Source organism: Anoplophora glabripennis, unplaced genomic scaffold (assembly GCF_000390285.2).
Source record: "Anoplophora glabripennis isolate ALB-LARVAE unplaced genomic scaffold, Agla_2.0 scaffold58, whole genome shotgun sequence".
NCBI lineage: Eukaryota > Metazoa > Arthropoda > Insecta > Coleoptera > Cerambycidae > Anoplophora > Anoplophora glabripennis.
Window position 1 is genome coordinate 150510 of NW_019416277.1, and position 21550 is coordinate 172059.

General features: G+C 32.8%; 1 protein-coding gene across 1 annotated transcript in view; it reads right to left on the reverse strand.

Annotated features, from left to right (window-relative positions):
- The window catches only part of LOC108917595 (hemicentin-1-like), a 190618-nt gene that overhangs the window by 73552 nt on the left and 95516 nt on the right, over window positions 1-21550 (reverse strand). Inside the window, exon 4 of the mRNA XM_018724284.1 lies at window positions 10920-10964. Within this exon, the coding sequence (XP_018579800.1) occupies window positions 10920-10964 (45 nt within the window). The remainder of the gene's footprint in view (window positions 1-10919; window positions 10965-21550) is intronic.

Genomic DNA, 21550 nt, shown 5'->3' on the forward strand with positions numbered 1-21550 from the left:
GATATTCAGTTATTTTTCGTAATATCTGTTAACTTGTCTCTTCTCTAGTTTTTATCAAAAATGCACATTAGAAGAGTTAAATTGAACGACTTTTTTTGGCAAAATATCTTGAAAACATGATGATCTAGAACTTTTTCCGTATAATTTAATTGATTGGCATCAAATGGATAAAGCCCACAGCGGCGAAATTAATTTTTGAGTATATCTAGTGTTATATGTACCTTTCAACCCACTTTCCTTTCAAAGTTGGACAGAAATTATCTCGTTTAAGGAGTAAGTCAGTGTTGCGATTCCTAAATCGAGTAAACTGTTTTTTCTTGCAAAATTGCTTTAATGGATGAAAAACTAATAGATCCATCTGATGCAAAATGTGTGTTGTATTAGGTTAAAGTGCAATAAATTCTATCAAATTTCTCTTAAAGAAGTCACTGAATGTTAGGTTTAAAGGTGAGCTATGAAGCATACCAAAAAAGGTTTCCGTCCGTCATCCAACCATTGTTCAGTTCAACCTACCATTGTTGTAGCACCGGTTATGATAGTTTCTGAAAAATTCTTTTCAAATTTGTAATTTGTAACGTTGTAATTATAAATTCTATGAGGATCATCTAAAAGGTTGAACAAACTTCAATTCATTAAATTTTCTTCCAAGACAGCGTTGCTGTTAAGTTTGGAATACTTCTTTCCACAATCAATGGGTGACGTTTCAAAAATGTCACGATTGGAGCTGCCATTTGGAAATTTATCTTGCTCTTGTTATATAAAAGTTACTCTTTTTCTATTGGAAAACATATGAACGCTAGATGGAGATTACACCTTTCCAATAACATATCTTCTTTGCTTGATAAAATTAAACGTTGTCCTATTTCTCTTCTGATTTGAGTTCTCTCATTTACTTTAACTGATAATGTTGAAGGCTGTTGAAGCCAACTAGATATTTTCAATGGCTAAAAGGGTCTTACGCATATCACCTTCAGAATATTTGAGCCGCTATTTGAGCCATTTTTATTGTTTATTGCTGAGAGAATCAGTATTCACTTCTTGTTGGTACATATAATCACAATCTTTTATACTTTTCAGGTAAAAACTATTTAAAAAAACACTAAGCAGACATGTCAAATTGTAATTTCCAATGCACTACTATATGTCATCAGGTGCTAATTATTTGATATAGTTATTGAAGTGTGAATAACACCGCATAATAGTAACGAAGACTGGTATTTTTACCTTACTCTTTTTTTGCTAAAGTTTTCTACTCTTTTGTTATCATCCTGTATAGGGCAAATATTTCTGATATTACGTCCCCTCTGTGTTTTCTTGCACTTGCCGTGAATCATTTTATAATTCTAGTTTACCCTAAGGGAGAAAATATGGAGCTTCTAGAATAAACTTGACTGCATCATTTTTCAAATAAATCGTCAACGTTTTTTGTGCAAAACTTCATCCTACTAATAAGTTCCCACAAGTTACCACATGAATTTATAGCCCATGAAAGTTTCCATCTTCACAATAATAAGTAAAATGTCACATTTTCAACGAACCAAGTACTTTAAATTTAGCCGAGAGTTCATGCACCGATACAAATCTTTGTGAAAAAAATCTCGTTAAAACTTTAAAGGTCCCCCATCTCCCACTTATTGGAATTACCTGAAAAGTTTTTGTAGGCCTGTGCAAGCCAGAGTTGTAACCGAGTGAAAATATTCAATAATCTTTGAGAGAGGGATAATGAAGTTTTATTTTAGTGGGATGAAATCGGTTTGTTAGTCAATTAAGTTGGGATTATGTGTATCGTAAGGGGGAGTCTACTGGACCGTATAGTCTGGTTAGTCCTCGACTGATAACGAACTTTAGGAAATTGAATCACTATCATCTTTGCTGGAAAATTTATAAAAACAACTCATCGGCCATAAGCGTATCTAATTTTGGTAGCAGTAATATAGGAATGAATCGATTTTGTCGTAAAAATACAAGACACACCGATGACAATATAAATTTTGCGCAATTAATGTATTGAACCAGTCTAACATTCGTGCACTATTTACGCATGACTTCACTAGGCCGCGGACCTAAACTCCAATACAACTTGGTTCCTGGTACTCCTTGCTCCCCCAGCTCGGTGCTGGCCCTCCAATCATACCAAGTTTCTCTTCCTTAACCCTAAAGACTGCCATTGGTAACGATCCGGGTAGGCATAGACGTCCTTATCCCTGATCTCTACCCTTGGCGATGGTAGCGACTCCGCTAGGACGAGACATCCCGACACTCGTTTTCAAGTCCGACGTTTGTAATGATCTCGTAACACTGATCATATCCTCGATCTCTACCTCTAACGTCGGTCATAGGCCGATAATCCGGAAACCATGGTCTCCACAAACTGACTTTGGTAACAACCCACAGGAGAGACATATCCAATTCTACCGTCTGTGTCTATTGAGGAATGATGGTAATCCTCCTAATAATTGCAAACGCTAATGTAACTTAACCTAGCTTGTCTACTACATCTATTTAGTATGAACTAATATGTTATAGGAATCGTGAGTTGAATAAAATATAGCTTATTCTACATATTGGTAAATTATTCTCTACTGAGAAATCCGGACATCTTTTTCTGGAAAAGGGAAGTCATCATTGTAGGACTAATAAAATTCAATAACAGTTGAGTAATAATAAGTCTCTCTCAGTAAAATAAAAGTAAAATACGTATCGACGCTAATAGAAATTTTGATGTAGCAGGACGAATAAGCTCCAAGAGTAGTTGCTTTAAGATATATTAGTAATAAGGTGCCAACATGAATTCCTTTTATAAGATAGTACAACACTACGAATGTTTTCATTGTTTATTTCATCTCATTTATATAGAACAGAAACCAATGTAATTAAGAAAAAGTGCCACTGGTTGTTACAATTAAATTTCTAAGTCCTAGAACTTAGTCCAATATTGTGTGTAATGTGATTGCAAACAGCAATCCCTCTTTAATAGGTCTTACGCAAATACAGGCTACTACTGAGAGGGAAATTCCTTACTGAATAAAATAATGAATGAGAATTGACAGATACTGATCAAAAGAACTTTTCCTTTGACAGTTTCACCCAAGGAAACGTAATTTGTAGGCTTCCATGGCTGGTTGAAAGACATATCGTTGTCTTCTACTAAAAACCTATAAAAATGGTGTTTAATTCTTCTGACTGGTATTTACATGTGTCTACTTTGTGGAGTGTTTCGTGAGTTGTTTCCAAATTATAGGTAGTTGTCTTCTCCCCTTGTCTAAATTGAAATTACTTCCCTCTATTTTTCAGGATTCCTATTGACTTTCTGTAGTCTTGGTCAAAATCCTAGTACTCGCGTGTACTGTATTTGTCCTACTCTTCGCAGTTGCAGCTTTTTCTACACGTGACACTTTCGCTCCTTTAAACTTATTCTGAATTATCTTTTCATTTGTGCAATGTATACTATTCCACATGCACACAAGACTCCGTATACATCGTAACCTTGGAGTACGGAGTACACATCGTTCAATCGAGACGAAGTGTTGGAACTACCGGGAATTTGGAAATGACTTATTCACAAAAAATCACGAACCAATGCCTACAAGCCGTGGACCAACGCACATATCAGATGTACATACCAGAGGACTTAATCTCCAATTTCAAAGTTTCCTCTGAAAAGAGTGATATGTTCTCGAAACGTCAACAAGTCTACACCGGTGACGTGCAATCAGCCCGGAAATTGCTCATATCAGTGAAATTAGTATGGAAAAGGAAACGAGGTGTTGTACTATGGACCCCATCAACTGAATTATTCATATCGTGGTCAACAATGATTAATACAATATTTTTTTCTAGAATTTGTTAATTCCTAGCTTGGTTAAATTAATTTACAGGAATTTACGGAACTTTAGGTTCCGAAAAGTTAAAATTTATCCTTGCGTGATAGAGTATTCATTGAATGCAATTAAAGACCTTCATCGTCATAAAGGGACTACCAACATTTAGATAATTCTCTAACTCCCATAATGCCAATTTCATAAGAAATAATAACCAAACTATGAAATACTACTTTCTTTTTTATTAACCACATTTACTATTTTCTCTTAATAGAACAGAAAAAATTTATCTGATTAACAATCATTCAAGGATGAATAGTTTTCTTTAAAAAAGAAACTATCATCCACAAATGTCAACACAAATTATGTGTGTATTGGACTAATCTGGCTCAAGAGGAAGTAATTGTACTATGATCCAATTAGTGTCTTTAAACCAAAACGTTTTAGAGTGCACCATTATAGAGGTTTTTAACTGCTTTTCTCATCTACAATGAATCAATAACGAAATTTCAACATAACAAAATTCGCCTCGCCCAATAACAACTTTAAAAATTGAAAATCTACAACATCTTAATGAGATTATTCACTATTAAACTGCTTAGCGACCTAAAAGTTTAATGTCAACTTAAACCTTTTCGGATATTAGTTCTTAGGAAGTGATCAGTTCAAATGGAGATTATTACTGAAACCATAGAATACAGAAAATTATTATAATTCTTTGGATAAAAAGTTTCGGTGAGTGAAAGAAATTAGTTAACTAACGCTATCGATTTGATGAACAGAAATTTGTAACTTTAGATCATTACAAGTAGAGTTTATGTAACATTATACTCTCTTCTCTTTTAATATGTCTTTGAACCGTCATATATGCTAATCTTTGTACCTTCATAGCTAACCTAAGGTTAATTAAGGAATAATACTGTTTTAAAAAATCCTTTTCTCACAAAATTGAGTAACATTTAAGTCTACATGAAAATTTAAACGTTATTTTCAAAGGTATGAATCATATTTTATGGAGGATGCTAATAGCTTTTAAAAATAATCCTTATTAAAACATAATTCTGTTTGGATCGGGAGAATTTAGCAACCCTAAAAAAATGTTTAATTTCTAAGTATATGCCTACGAAACACTAAATAAATTTGCTTTCCCTTCCCAATTATATACGATTCTGATTTATTTGCAAATTATTATTACCGATATTTTTTCTCTTGAACAATTACTACAAGGGTCATGAGTTATTGAAGTTCATATTAACAGTATCCAGAAGCGAATAGGCCACACTTCAAGGAAGCTTTGTTGGGTGAAAGTAAAACGATTTAGGTCCAGTTATCTTAATCAGTTTTACTTCCTTATAAAATTATGGTATCTCAAAAAATGGTACTTATTTGATGACTCGGGTACCTTTAATTATTTCAATGAAATATCAAATGTTTAACAAACATACCTTTTTAAAGTCAATTGAGTGGCATTTTCTCAAAACATTTATCTATGAACAAAATATGGTGATAAAATAAAATATAAGATATTCTCAGTGATATCAAAAATCCTCCCTTTGTCGGCTAATAATTTTAAGAAAGCAAAATTATAGTAAGGTAACTTAATTGGTTTATTTTTAATCAGAGGAGTTACTTTTGTTTGAGTTACTCACTTGTTTCCGGTCACCCTTATTTTAATCTAATACCAGAAAAAGATGTCAACACCATAGCAGAAACGGTCAGCTACTACTTTTCGACAGTAGCTTTTAAAATAACTAAATATTTTAACAACATACTAAAAGAATGGTATGTGTTTCAAGTCTGAAATGGTTTACGAATTGGCTGCTGATATTTAAATTAATTTATAGAAGTTTGAACATTTTTTTAAAGGCAATTTTCTCTTTGCAGTGTAATGTGGACACAGAGTCTTTGCGGGTACCTACTTACATTTTTCTAGGCTCCATAAAATGACAGCTTTTGAGCTTTCTTTGACAATTTATTATTGCAAGATTCAGAGGTTGTAACCAATTCGATAAAAGCTAATATTTTTCAATTTTTTTCTTTTATTTTCCATTATTTTAAAAATATTATTGTCTTACACTTATAGGGCTTTAGTTTATAAATACTGAGTGATTGTAGAGGAAACGGCATTGTTTGGTAATTTTCACGACGCACGTAAAAAACAATTTTTGCGTACACTTTTCTAGACGTTTTTCAAAAAGCGTCAATAATTGTATTTCAGACCAATCAGTTGTATTTCAGAAAGCGTGAATAATATATCCACACAGTCAATTTTAATTGCAAAATGTATCAAGTATTTCAAATTTCAGCAAATATATTTGAGAAACAAATGAATTAACTTGAAATCCTTTGGAGATATCAACATTTTACAAGAAACCACTTGTAAGTAAATTGAATGTATTGTATTATAACATTAAAATTTATTTTCATTGTGGCAAAAATACTCATTTAAATGAAAAAAGCAACGAAATATCAGTCGCAACTCAGAATTTTTAAAACGAGTTCTTCATTCGCAGTAATTATCTTTTAGGAAAAGTGTATGAAATAAAGTTATAAAGAGTGTCACATATTTTAGAGTTATGTTTGATTTCAAATTAACGTAGTCACAATTATAAACATCGGGTTGATAAAATGGAGATAGAGAGATAATAGATGAGAGGTAACTTTTATATATTTATAATTATTTTTACTTTGTAGTAATTAATATTTACTTTTTTAATATATATTTTTTCTTTTCTATCGCTGTCCTATTGGACGTTATATAACATTGGATTTATTTTTTTTGCATAATATATACAATTTTTTTCTTGAACTGATAAGTATCAAAATTAATTTATTCTAATATTTTTGATTTTTCTGATCAATAAGTTTCTTATTGAAGGTTATGTTAGGTTGAATGAAATTGCCTTTCAAGTTAATAGATTTTCTTTTCAGTTACTGTCTTAGTAGAAGGTAAATTAAGTTGGGTTAAGTTGGATTTATTTTTGAATATACATAATTTTTTTTGAATCGGTATATGTACAACAAAAGATGCTGTGGTGAGGTTCATTTATTTATATAATTTCTCATAAAACCAATATATTATAGCAATAGTGACTTTTTAAAACGTTATAGTTTTTCTGACAGAACTATATTTAACAGTAATAAATATGCAAAATTTATTAACATACAAATAAAAGAATAGAAGTTTTAGTAGAGTTTTGGTACAATAAAAACACATGATCTAAAGAAAAAGAGGCTAAACCTACATAAGTAGAAAACAAAGTTATCCATTAATTTTGGTAACTATACACGTGCATAATTATTTCACAAAACAATAATTTATATAACAAATATGACTCATTTTATCGAGTAAATACACTGCCATTTTTAATAAAAATTCATATTAGCTCTTGGAAAAATAAATTACATCTAGAAAAAAAGAATAAATTTTCTATTAGACCTCAGCTTGGGTCAAATTAAGCATTTTTTAAATTTACTTATAACACAATTAGAACCAGACCAATTTACCTACACCCGCTGTTTCACATTACTGGTTTTTCAAACTACGTAGATTAATATGATGAACCTTTCCAGGTATTTCTTTTTTTACATTATACTCCCCGAATATGACAGTTCATAAAGGTCATAATAAAAAAATTTAAACATTAATCACTTTTTTTAGAAACGCAGAATGAGCGATTTTTAAGGTATTTCATCATTCATGTCAAATGGCATATAACTCTGTAATATAACAATTCCCAAGTTTATTAAAAAGAAACTGATAAATATATACGATGCTTTTTGAAATACAATCGACGCTTTTTGAAATACACCTGGTACTCCAGTCGAATTAGATCATAAAACCTGAAAACTTATTAGTAGACATTTTATTGCACTTTATGACGGGGAAGGGTATGTACAGGGTAAGTCACTATAATCTGGCAACTTATTGTGAGTTTATTATTGAAATTACAAAAGAGTTTTTAATACAGAAGTTTTAGCTTTTTTATGAATTTTTATAATACAGTATTAGAAAAAAACAATTGAATAATGGAAATCACTAAATTAACGAAACCATTTTTTTTTAAATGGAATACTATATATTAGTGCATACTTAGCTTCGCTAAATTTTTCTATTTTCAAAAATATATAATATGTTACTGTTTGATTCAGGACTTTTCGACATATTTCAGTTTAAAACCATTTTTGAAAAAACAGGAGGGTTTATGTCTGACGGATCGCAGTGGCTATGGACGAGTTTATTTATCATGATCAATTTATTTCCTAAAACAAACCATTTTAACAAAGAAATAGTGTTTAGTGAAAAATTTGCAGTTATCGGTTTATTTTATGATAATAATAAAACAAAATTTTAATACCTAATTAATAAAATCTAACTAAAACACAAATGGTCACAGATGCTCAATGGGGCCGCCATTGTTGATGCACTTCGTATAATCCTCATTAAGTTTCAGAACTTCATTTTGGATGAAATGGAAATTAAATTCACTTAAATTTTGTATATATTGATCAGCTTTATGTTCATCTAAATGTACACTAGTTTCCTTATAAACCTCGCTTTTTAAGTGACCCCACAGAAAACTATCCAAGGGTGTAAGATCTGGGCTATTTGAAGGTCATTGAATATTTCCTCCATTACCAATCCACAAATCAAACTTATTATTTAAATAATTTCTGGTTCTATGCGGAGGCGTCCTGGTGCCAGATTAAATTGGTATAGTTGATCAGCGGCAGGTTTTCCAATTTGTTTCTATTTGATTTTCAAGAAAATGCAGGTCTATTCCCTGTCAAAGCACCTTCATAAAATAGTGGGCTAATGATTTTATTTCTCAATATACCGCACCAAACATTAAACGATGTACGTCCTTGACTTGGAATTTCCCTATTACAGTGAGGATTTTCATTTGCCCAGGTATGAGTATTTTTTCTATTATAAATGCCAGCTGTTGTACAAGTTGTCTCATCAGTTCATAAAATCTTTTCAAAATAGTTGAGGTCGCCATTTTCAAGCATAGCATTTCACTGCAGTTCTCTAATCGCTGAATTTTTTGATTTTGGATTAGTTTTTAGACCGGTATAGTTTTATGGGGGTGATATTTATATTTATGTAACATTCTAATAATTTTACTTTGGCTTATTTCTAACTGTCTTGAAGCATTTACTGTGGACTCTTGTGATCTTTCTACAATAATTTGATATTTGAATTTACCATGATAAACCTCGAATTAATATTTGCTTATCTTGAAAATACAGTAATATAGTTAGTTCTAATTCTTCGTTTCTGTCTTGCAAGAGATTTTGTTTCTCTAAAGCGTCGCTCAAACTGAAATATGTCGAAAAGTCTTGAATCAATTCACATATTATATATTTTTGAAAAGAGAAAAATTTAACAAACCTAAGTATGCCCTAATATATAGGGTGTTCCATTAAAAAATATAATTTAGTGATTTCTATTGTTCAATTGTTTTTTCTAATACTGTATTATAAAAATTCATAAAAAAGGCAAACACTTTTTTATAATTTCAATAATAAACTCACAATAAGTTGTCAGATGTGTGACTAACCCTGTACAATGATAATATCCAAAAAGTAACTCGAAAAAAGTGACACGAATTTGGAAAATTGCAAATAAGTGTTTTTTTTCACTTTTTTACTTTCCATGAAAATCTAGACGACCTATCCGAATATTAGTTATTTTATGTTGTAGGCAATTAAAGAGACGTAGATGATTTGTCTTTTTTTTAAAATTACCGTAAAAATATACACTATTTAATGCAAAAATGAGAATTTCCGGTCGGCTTTTGCCAGACCCTAGGACAATTTATTTATAACGCTCTTTTGCACGTCCTATTTTGTTAGTTGTAAAGGGCTACTTAATTTCAACTTTTTGTAATTTTTCTTTTTCGATACATATCTTTGGATCAGTTAGAACCTTCGAGCATATACTCCTAAAGGCAGCCTTCAGTGCTGAGAAAGCGCGACTGGTGTACGAGAGAGAAATGAGAATAAAAAGACATGCTATCTCTCTCGCTCCGCGAGCTGATTGGTCAGGGCTTAGGAGCAGGACGGTCATTGGCATGGAGGGGAGCACGCACCGACCGCGGAGTGAGAGAGATAGCATGTCCTTTTCTTCTCCTTTCTCTCTCGCACACCAGTCGCGCTTTCTCAGCACTGATGGCTGCTTCTAGGAGTATATGCTCGAAGGTTAGAACATATACCTGCGATATTAAATTAACGTTTAGTAATTAAACAATTAATTGCAAAAAAACTTTATTTAACAAATAGCTGGAGCAACAATTTCACAGTCAATCGAATCGGGTTTTAGCATAGATGTTAGTCCGTCTTTTCCATAATTTTCATCAACCTCCGTCGCTTTTTGCAACAATAAGCAATTTTCGAAAACTGATTTTTCCGCATTCCGCCTTTATTTTACAGTTAACAAATTGGTGAAATATGACTTTAGATACCTTCAATTGTAGGTAATTTAATTGTCTACAACATAAAATGACTAATTTTCCGACAGGTCGTCTAGATGTTCGAGGGCAGTAAAGAAAGTGAAAAAGCACGTAAATTTGCCACTTATTTGCAATTTGCCAACTAAGCGTCACTTCTATCTAGTTGCATTTTTTAATATTATCATTCTACGTACCAATCCCTGTCATAAAGTGCAATAAAATGTCTACTAATAATTTTTTCACGTTCAAACACAAATTCAACTGGAGTATGGGAAGGATATAGTTCTACACCTAAACAACTGTTAGGTACCGTAATTTTTTATAGATTACATTTGAGCTAAACATAACTTCCGGAAAACAAATTTCGGTCCAACTCAAATAATTAATGATGTCACAAGAGATTCGGTGTCCACATTAGACGAAAGGCCCAACGAACGGAAGGGCCTCTAGAGGCAAAGACAAACACTACCCTAGCCATTTGATGGATACGGCATGCGATAAACAGTTTTTGCAGCGCACTGAAGCAGCAACTAGGTACAAACAACTACGAGATAACAATAATTATACTGTGTGTGTGTCTGTGGAGATGAATGAAAAGTGTGAAATGCAATAAATCACGTGATGTCTGACAGGATGAAGGTACCTTTGGGGCGAGGGCCTGGATGCGTGGCGGCAAGGGAGGACAAGTCTGGAACAAAGGAACAAAAACACTAATTTGTCCTCGTTGTTATCCCACTGATTGCTAATAGCAGGCACAGCGGCATGCAGACAATTGCGCGGGACGCGACAAAAACCTGAAAGGACGATAGGCCGCGGTGGTTGATAAGAGGCCGGCTACCGATCCACCCTAATATACCGTGAGGTTTCCAGGCGAATCGGTAGCTGGATGGCTCGTTTTTGTGGTAATTATTTGCTTGTTAGGAGCTATACGTGACTATTTGTACGCATCTCGCGATAATGCTGGCAGAACTCAATAAATATCGCACCACTCAAGCCCTATCGCGGTTTGGCTTGAAAAAGGGAAGAGTCAGTCTAAAATAATGACAAAAACCGTGCAAACGACTTTAAACTTTATTCACATTTAGTGATATGTACGAGAGGTACCGCCACTGGTGTTAAATTTTGAGTGGATTTAATATTCTAACAAAGAAATGAGCTTATCAACACAATTTTTAGTTACAAGAGTTAAAATGAGTGAGACTGAGAACAAAATGTGTAAAAATTCGTTGCTAATATTCCGCATTTCTGAATAGAAGGACCCCAAAGTTCTGTACAAGTAGATACCGAGGCACAGTTTGAACTCTGCTGCCAGACAATAAATACATTTACTTAGTTGTAAAAAAATTATTTTAATTACTATAACTTTACCAATATAACACACATAGTTTAGTAAGTCAACACAAAATTTTTAATGTTATCAATATAAGATTTATTTTTCTAAAGTGAAATTTACTCAATTTTTTTAAGGTATATCAACGCTTTACCTTAGTAACATTTTACTACCCGAAGTGTTACGGACCTTAACTTTTTTTAATATAATTTCGGCTCTATTTCAATGAAATTTTGTATAGAAAGGTTTTTTGAGTCAAGGATAAACATTAGCTTATTTCTTAACTAAAATATAAAGGTTGCTAAGAATACCTAGAACTGTCTTGCTTTTGCCATAGGTATACATTTTCGTTGGTACAGATTTTAAACAAACAGTGATGTTTCTTGAAATTACGTTGTACTGCAGTAAAACCGTTATACAGTCCTTATAATATCTATTGAGATAGAATTCCAAGAAAAGAATAAACCAATAAAGTTCTGTAATAGTTTACTGCAGCGGAGGCGTGCCTTGAAATTTCCGCATTTCAGAATAATAAAATATATATGTATACCTAAGGTAAATATATACAAAATATATTTTTTGAATTAAAATGAACTTTTATTTCTTTTATAATACAGTAGAGTATAAATCATAAACAAACTAGAAGATAATACAACTATAAACTGGCTGGTACAAAAAAAAGGAATAAACAAAGAAACGTGTATGCAGTCAAAAACAAAAAAGTTTCTCCTCTTGCCAACTCCATCCGTGGACACACTGTAGGTATAAGTAACCTACTACATTCCCTAATCTGATAAATTTTTGAAATCATGTTCATCACTAGAACTTTCACTATCAGAAGCTGTTATAATCTAGTCAACTCAAATCTCGTTTTGCAAGTAATTATCATCAACATTAACAACATGTTGGCAACATTTCTTCCAGCCTCATGAAAATAATTCTGAATTTTCATAGCTTCTAATTTAAATAAAACGATTTCCTTTGCTACGTTGTTTTTAACTTGGGCCCATATCGTTTTCTTGGAGTAGACAATCGAATTCGTAAACAATATGTTGTGTTTTTATTATGTTTAATAATTTCCTACACCTGTGGCTTAAATAAATTCGGCGAAAAAGGTATAACTTACTTATTAACAAATCTACCATATATGTATTTCTTGAGCTACAGGTAGGTACTTTCTGTACTTATACAATATGATATGGATCATTATCAGTTACAACAACACATTTCAGGTGGAGATTTGGAATAAACTTCTTTGTAAGCCACTTCTCATAATCATGTAGTCGTGGCCGTATCCGGAACTAAATTTTACTTCACTTTCACCATTGTTTAGAGCTTGTAAGTCACCTAAGATTCTCCGTATAGTAGTTAAAGCTACTCCTGTAGCAGCTATAACATGGTTTTATAATTGTATTTTATTTTCATTTGGAAAAATTGTCTTACAATAATTATACACGTTAAACACGATATTCTTCGATTGCGCATTAAATTTCTTTCTTCTATTTTTCACCTCTATTGATTTATTTTAATAATAAATGACACAGAACATGCACAGGACGATACAATTACGAAGAAACACGCCTTCGTAACTGCAAAACTGCCGCCATGCCGCCACTATATTTCTACCTCGGGCGTCGAATGCGGTTAATTCCAATAAAGTGGTGCAGGGGTCTTCTTGGAATTCTATCTTAACAAATATCGTACGGAATGTACTTGTGTTCTGTTAAAATACACTATTGCAGGGAAAAATATAATTCAGTTTTCAACTGTTGTTAGTTACAGATAGTTACAGATAGCTGAGGTTTGGAAAGCATGCCAATCTAATTTAAGTTGAACTTTTCGCTAAATTTGTACTGTACTGCGATGAAAAATCTAAATGGGTACATTTTCGGTAACAAATTCCTTCGAAAGATTTATAATAAGAAAACTTTATAATTATGATGTGCAGACATTGTTTTTATGTAACTTACTCACTACTGAGCTTTTGACCTCAAATACTTTGTGCTATTGCTCAAATTTGGTCCCGTTGGAAATTATCCCATACTAGTCCATACCTACTGTGAAAAATGCAATATTTTTAATTTAAAATAGATTCGATGGTGGAAGAAAATACGGTATCTACACAGCTCATGTCAGTCAAGTTCACTTTTTCCATTCGTGGAAGTGTAATGAAAAACAAATTTTTACACACTTGTATAAATATTTTGAAAAACGTCTGAGTGTCCATAATACACTATTAGTAAAATGACTTAAGATAAAATATATCGCATAAGCACATTCTACTTTGCAAATTGAAATTTTAAAATATCAAACGAAATATTTTTAATTTTCAAATGACTGCTATAATTCCAGTAGCAGATATAAATTAAGGTTTATAGTGAATTAGATTACATGTTGACTTCGGACTTCGAAGACTGTGTTTGTGTCCATATAAATATCTGATAATAGCATTTGAATATCAAGTTTAAAGGCAACCGTTTCGCTGACAATTTTTGTTGTGAAATAGTTGGGTAAGCATAAAAACACACAGGATTATACTTTGCAAAAACGTTGCAGTTTGAGAGTTATATTTTACTTTTTACAAAGGATTCATGGAAAAGGAAACAAAACAATGTCTCAACCTCACTAAAGTATACCCTTCAACAAAGCAGAAGTTTATTTTGCTGAGGTTGGCTCAAATTTTTTGTAAAGATGTTTATTTTTCAAGATAATTGTGTTCGCTATTTGTTATTTCAAAAACTGTTCAATAATTATTTTAGCTCTGATATTTCAAAAATATATAGTGTACATAAAATCCTACGCCTGTCTCTTAACATCTTTAATATAAGTAATCGACCACCGGTTATTTCCTTTCTATGTTACGTAATTAAAAGATTTATTATAAAATTTTTATTAAGTGAAAAACAAATGTAGCTCAAGATGTATAAATACAATCATTAAAATATCATACGCTTAGGCCAGGAAAATAAGCTAGGAAATGACCATTTCGCGACTTTTTGTTTCGGCAAGCTGAATTTATCACTATAGATGCTAAATATTATGTACAATAACATATTACTTTCCACAGTCATAAAAATGGGGGGAAGATTGTTTACAGGGTTGTTAATTGTATAATTTTTACGTAAATTTGCGTTTTTTGCTTATAACTTTTTTTCGTTCATTTCCACGAGAAAACAGTAAAGTTCTTTTTTTTCGTCTTCAAAAGACCTATAAAACTTGCCCTCGAGTGTCAAAAAATATTGATTAGATCAAAAGTTATAAACAGAACAAGTTTATTTATGACTTTTGAATTAAACATTTATGAACTGCGTTATTATTACCAGAACGTTTTGGCATCGTATTCTCTCATTCCTTACCACTGTCTAATAACTCACATGAAATCTGGAATCGGTAAGTTGTATAGTTTACAAGTTATGGCCTTATAAACAAATTAACTAATTATAGTCTGGATGATCCCGAGGATCTTCCACAATCGCACTGATTTTTTTCATAATAATACATTGAAATCTATCATTTTTTTTAAATTTCAAATTTTCAACCTGGATTTTTTTTTATTTTTTAGCCTTTGTTGCAAAATGAAATATACGACGCACGAGCGTGATATAGTTATAACAGGGTGTTTCAGGATCAAGTCGACAAACTTTAAGGAGATATTCCCCATAAAAAAATTAGAAAAAAATCATGTATAAATTTTTTTCCAGAGACGCTTCATTTTCGAAATATAGGGCGTTAAAGATTTAAAAAAGAAATCGATTTTTTTAAATAACTTCTAAATGAAGAAGGCTATTTAAGCCAAATTTGGCATGACACATCTTATAAGATACCATTTTTCCATAAAAGTAGAAGTCCCGCAAGCAACCAGTGGCGGAGTTATGGGGACTCAGACTCATTAAATTATAAAAAAATTAATACGGCCCTACTGAAAATAAAAAATTATGCTGATTTTATATAGAACAGTATGTTATTGACTAAAAGTGTATATTCACTTTTTTCCTAACTCCAATTCAGTACCGATCGGCCACTACCTCCATAATTAGAAGATGTCGTGCTTGTCTACAGTCCGGAGGCGCCCATTTTGAACAAAATATTTTTTAAATCATTTCATTTTTGATTCACTTTTCGCTTTGTCTAGGTATAATAAATTTTCATGTATTGTTTTCTATCTTATTTTATTTAAAAGTACAAAATGAAGTACAGGTGAAAATATTTTATTTATGGAAGCATGTTAAGTGTATAAGAAATATTGTCAAAAGTCACTTAGTCGAAGGGTGGGGGAAGCGAACGACAGCGAGTCCGAAGAAAATGACGATATAAATATTCATAGTCCTGCCGTTAAATAAGCGAAATTCGCTTGAAAATATTGTTTGAATATATATTTGACAGTCTGTTACTCCGTTATTTTTCAACGAATCTTGACGATTTTTTTTTAACTTAAAGCTCTCTTCATAAGCTTTCCGAGTATGTAATAATATACACCTAACTATATCACGCTCGTGCGTCGTATATTTCATTTTGCAACTAAGGCTAAAAAATAAAAAAAAAATTTAGGTTGCAAATTTGAAATAATAAAAAAATGAGTATTATCATGAAAAAAATCAGTGCGATTGTGGAAGATCCTGGGGATCGTCCAGACTAATAATTAGTTAATTTGTTTATAAGGCCATAACATGTAAACTATCCAACTTTCCGATTTCAGATTTCGTGTGAGTTATTAGACAGCGATAAGGAATGAGAGGATGTGATGCCAAAACGTTCTGGTAATAATAACGCAGTTTATAAATGTTTAATTCAAAAGTCATAAATAAACTTCTTCTGTTTATAACTTTTGATTTAATCAATATTTTTTAACACTCGAGGGCTAGTTTTGTAGGTCTTTTGCAGACGAAAAAAAAGCATTTTACTGTTTTCTCGTGGAAATGAACAGAAAAGAGTTATAAGCGAAAAACCTGAATTTACGTAAAAATTATACATTTAACCACCCTGTAAACAATCTTCCCCCCATTTTTATGACCGTGGAAACTAATACGTTATTGTACATAATATTTAGCATCTATAGTGATAAATTCAGCTTGCCGAAACAAAAAGTCGCGTCTAACTCTATATTTCCTGGCCTATGCAGTAAATTGTGCATACATAATTTGGATCTTAAAGGTAGAAACGTTATAGTGTATGTTTCTATATTAAAGGCTTCAACTAACTAAATTCGTAGTAGTAATTCATTTACTAAAAGTTGTTGGTGATGATGATGATAATAGGAACACATTCATTGTCGCAAAATTTGAAGCACGGCATCGAGATATAAAGAAATAACCTGTTCGCGTGACAAAACCTGGCGGCACTCATAATAGCGTTTTATTGTGGAAGTCCCTTTGTGTAGCAGAAGTCGATTAATAATATATTAAATCCATAAAAGGGTGCCTATGTTATATTAATTTTTTAGTAGTGGACAAATAACGTACGGTAATTCTGTTATAAGTCGGACTCAAACGTGTGGTCTGCTTAGCAAGTACAAAATTATTGATGTATTTATCAATTATTCAAGTACGAGGTCTGTTAAAGAAATAACCGAAATTTTTGAATTACAAGCTAATGGAGATATTTAGTGATATGCGGTTGGCAGCATTGCGTTGCGCAAAATCCCCTCTGGAACCACACTTCTTGGATTATTGATATCTCAATCGGGTCAAGTCGTGAAATTCTGACAGAACAATTGAATATGCATAGGGTGCTTTATCCCCTTTTTCTTTACAAACCACCCTCTAATCTGACCTTGCGCCAGTTTTTTAATTGTTTTCAAAAACTGCTGCTCTGACCAGGAAAATGAATATGATCTAAAATATTCGGCGTAAAATTCTACATCATTTATGTACTATAAATTTTTTTCTATCGTTAACTATACTCTCACAAATATGGTTTGAAAAATTAGCATATGTTGCTAAAGTTAGGCAAAAACGAGTAAAGTGACAAATATCTTGAAATACATTGGCCATAGAAAAATGTTGCCTGCAAAGCATATTTTTCTACAAAAACCTGGCTATAAGGACACAAAAATATGACTACAGAAAATTTTATTATTACTAGACTGTTGAGGTAGAACACCCGGCGCGTTTTTTTAGTAAGTAGTTCCCCTGGAGGCCTAATCTACTAAAAATTAACTGCTGTTTATTCATTAATTGAATTATCTTCAGTTAATTCTTCGTCTACCACTGAATTACGACATCCTTGACCATGACAATTGGAGCACATTGTTGAACACTTCAATCCAACCTTAGCACAACCGCATCGTTTTCCGCAATTCTTTTTACAACGGCATGATATTAATTGAAGAATAGAAGTAGGAGCTGGTATCTCAATTGTAAGTAGGAATTGGCACCAAAATTTGGCTAATTGTTTTCCATCCTCATTCATTAGGCTTCAAATTTTCTCCACGCCACGAATGAATTTATTGAAAAATGCGATACGAATATTGTTCTAAAGCAGCACATGTAGGTGGTAGCTTTGATAATATTACTGCTTGATTAGTTTGACCAACAAATTTGTTAAATGAAATGAATCTAAATTGATTTAATGATGTGACACTTCGAGGTGCCTAGTATAAAACTAGTGTGATTTTCTCTCCAGCTCGTACAATGTCTGGTTTGATCGATGATGGATTTTTAAATATATGCAAAGCATCGTCTAAGTCCTTTCTAGTATTTATTAAATTTACAGTTCGTGCTTTTCCTTTGCAAAAAATGCTGACGAACTATATGCTATACATACTAAACATGTTTAAAGATATGTTTTACGTTTTATGGATACAATTTAGATTAAATATTAAAAAACCAAAAGGATTATATTAAAAATTTATCTTCAAGCTATTAGGCAAAACTTTATCAAAATCCGCTGTTTAGTTGTAAGCACCCATATTAATTTTTATCGAACACCATCGTAATTTTAAGGAATATGTCTTATCTTTATCAGCATTAACCTATTTCAAACGTCATTTGTGAGATTCAGGCTGGATATACGAAAAAATGTATAGCATACAAAGGATGTAGAATTTTATGCTGAATGTTTTACATCCTATTCAATTTCCTCGTCAGAGCAGCAGTTTCTGAGAAAAATTAAAAAAACTGGCACGAGGTCACATTAGAGGGTGGTTTCTGAAGCAAAAAGGGATGAACCCCCTCCGGCTAGGTGGAAACTCTTTTGATCTGTATTTGGATGTCTATTAAGAGTCCGCGCCCTTTTTAAAACTTTATAAATTATTTCTCCTATTTGCCATTTTAATTGCTAATTCATTTCGATTAATTGTGTAAATTGTAGAAGCAAATGTATGATACGCATATACAGGGTGTTAATGAACTAATGTTAAATATTTTTGCCACATGTCCCTTATGTCAAAATGAGGTAAATACGCGAATTTGTGTTGAGTACAATGTAATTTTAAAATCTGCCTTACCTCAACATTGCAAGGAGCCACCTTTTGAGAACTGCTGATTTTCATAGATGTTTGATGTACCCACCATTTGCTTGTACACAAGCTTCAGCGCGACGTATCCAATGCGCTCGCACGCGCTGCAATATTGTCACGTCCTCTCGAATCGTACTACAAGCTTCGGCAATACGATGTCGCAGTTGGTCGATGCCACGAACTTACGTGAAATACACAACACTTTCTAACTAGGTTGGCGAGGTCTATCCAGCGATCGGGAAAAGTAATGTTTAGAAAGTCGCGCACTCTCCGAAAGAAGTGAACGAGGGCTCCGTCATGCAGTAACCACCACATATTTTGCCGAACATTTAATGACACGTCTTCCAATAACTCCGACAAGCGATTTTGCAAAAAATCTAGAAATAAAGCACCGTCTAAGCGTCTAGGCAATTCAAAAGGTATTATTAAAGTATCATTAACGATACCGGCCGACATGTTCACTGAAAACTGTTGCTGAAAGGCACCGCGACGTATTTCGTGTGGATTTTCGATAATCCAGTGGTGAGTGTTGTGGACGTCACTTACACCATTTCGACTAAATCATGCTTCATCTGTAACAAGTATTTGCGCTATAAATTGAAGATTTCTTGGATGTCCCTGAAGCAACCATTCGCAAAAACCTCAACGTAGTGGAAAATTCTCAGAAGTAAGCGATTGAACACGTTGAATATGAAATAGGTACAATTGAGCTTCTCGTAATGTGCACAACAGGATGCGAAATATTTATTTGCTGTATGATATTTCTGGTGCTATGATGCGGATCTTCTTCGACGAAATCTAAAATCATCTCATCGACATTTAAGATTCTTAGTGGTCGCCCTGGGCTACCGTCGCTACCTCGATGCGGTTGTACTTCCCCGATGTCCAAAACTCTTTGTACTACAGCAACAAATGTTCGCGGTGCGGGGGCACGTCGTTTAGGATATCTTGCATGGTACACTTGACAAACTCTGTGGGAATTTTCGTTTGCTTCGCCATAAATTATGAGCATATCATAATATTCGCCATTACTAAATAAATGCGCCATTTTTAAATGAAAAATTGGAAATACAGCTATTAAATGTATTCTCGAAAAACAGTACAGCAATCACTACAAAAATCTATTGTATCACGGTTAATTAGAAAAGGAGATGATTACAAAGACCCACAAATATACAGTCTTCCATTTAAAAAACAAGACATGGGTTTATATTTTCGAAATTCAACTGACTTGTGTTTTATATATTTATAAATCGCAAGAAAATTTCGTAAAAATGTGGTCTTTACTATTTTTTTCTATATAGAAAGGTAAAAAAGATAAGAAGATAAAATGTATGTGAATGTCGCATTACGAAACTGCGATAATATTCAATACAACAAGACTTATAGATCGCCCTGTGCGAGTTCCGCCCCGTAAAGGAAGGTTCCGATACGATTCCATTAAGCACTCGCTCCCGGAATGCAAATTCCGTCACTTTGTGTCATCAAAAAACGTGCCGATTCAATTTGTTCCACTTTAGCAGTCATGCAAAGATTTACATTTCCTGACCAAGACGAGAGGGCCATAAATCTAGATTCCCATCTCAACACATTAACACCGGCGGCCCGGCTCGAGGACTCGAAGGGCATTACGCAGCAGGCATCCCCAAAATTTATCGCGTATTTTTTATTAAATGAGAATTAAGCAGGCAGGCGTACGTGCCCCAGAGGCTCGTCGTGTTGCGCGGGATAAGAAAAATGTACGGGTTTTATTTCCTGCTTATTATTTTCGGCAGACGCCTGAAAAAATTATATACAACTGCGCATTTTTCATGCAAAATGTATATTTTTTAATTTTTCGTAATGTCGGTGCAATCATTTACCTTAAAAGTCGAGCTGTCCGGAGATTTTTTTAACAGAACTGTTGCACCCAGAAATCCATTTAGTATTAGTACAATTGTTTGTAGACTGATTAAGAGGGGTAGTTATTTATGTATTGACCACTCTTAAGGGGGTGATTTAGTATGTATATTTTTACCGTGTCACAAAGCTTCAGATGAGGACACAAATCATCGAAGAAACTAACATAATTGGATATTATTATATATCAGTGTATTCGCAATGGTTCCCGCTAGTGAGTGAGATAGTTTTCAATGCTCATGAGAACAGAAGAATAATTTAAATAAATGCCAAAGTACGTCAATTTTAACCATACTGTTAGTCTGTCAATATATTGCATTTACGACGGAACTAGGTAAGGCACAATAACCAAACTACTTCACACACTAGAACGGACACCTAGGACCATTTGTACTTAATTTTCAGATTAATATTTATTAATAATTCTATAATTTGTGTCCTCATGTAAAATGACAACATTTTACACATGATCTCCATTTTTATTACATATCTAAACCAGAATTGTAGCGTCCTATCTAGATACCAGATCTTGTTTGTGTGAATTAGTTTGTATACTCTCTCACAGGTGTCGATACCCTTGAAAATGAAA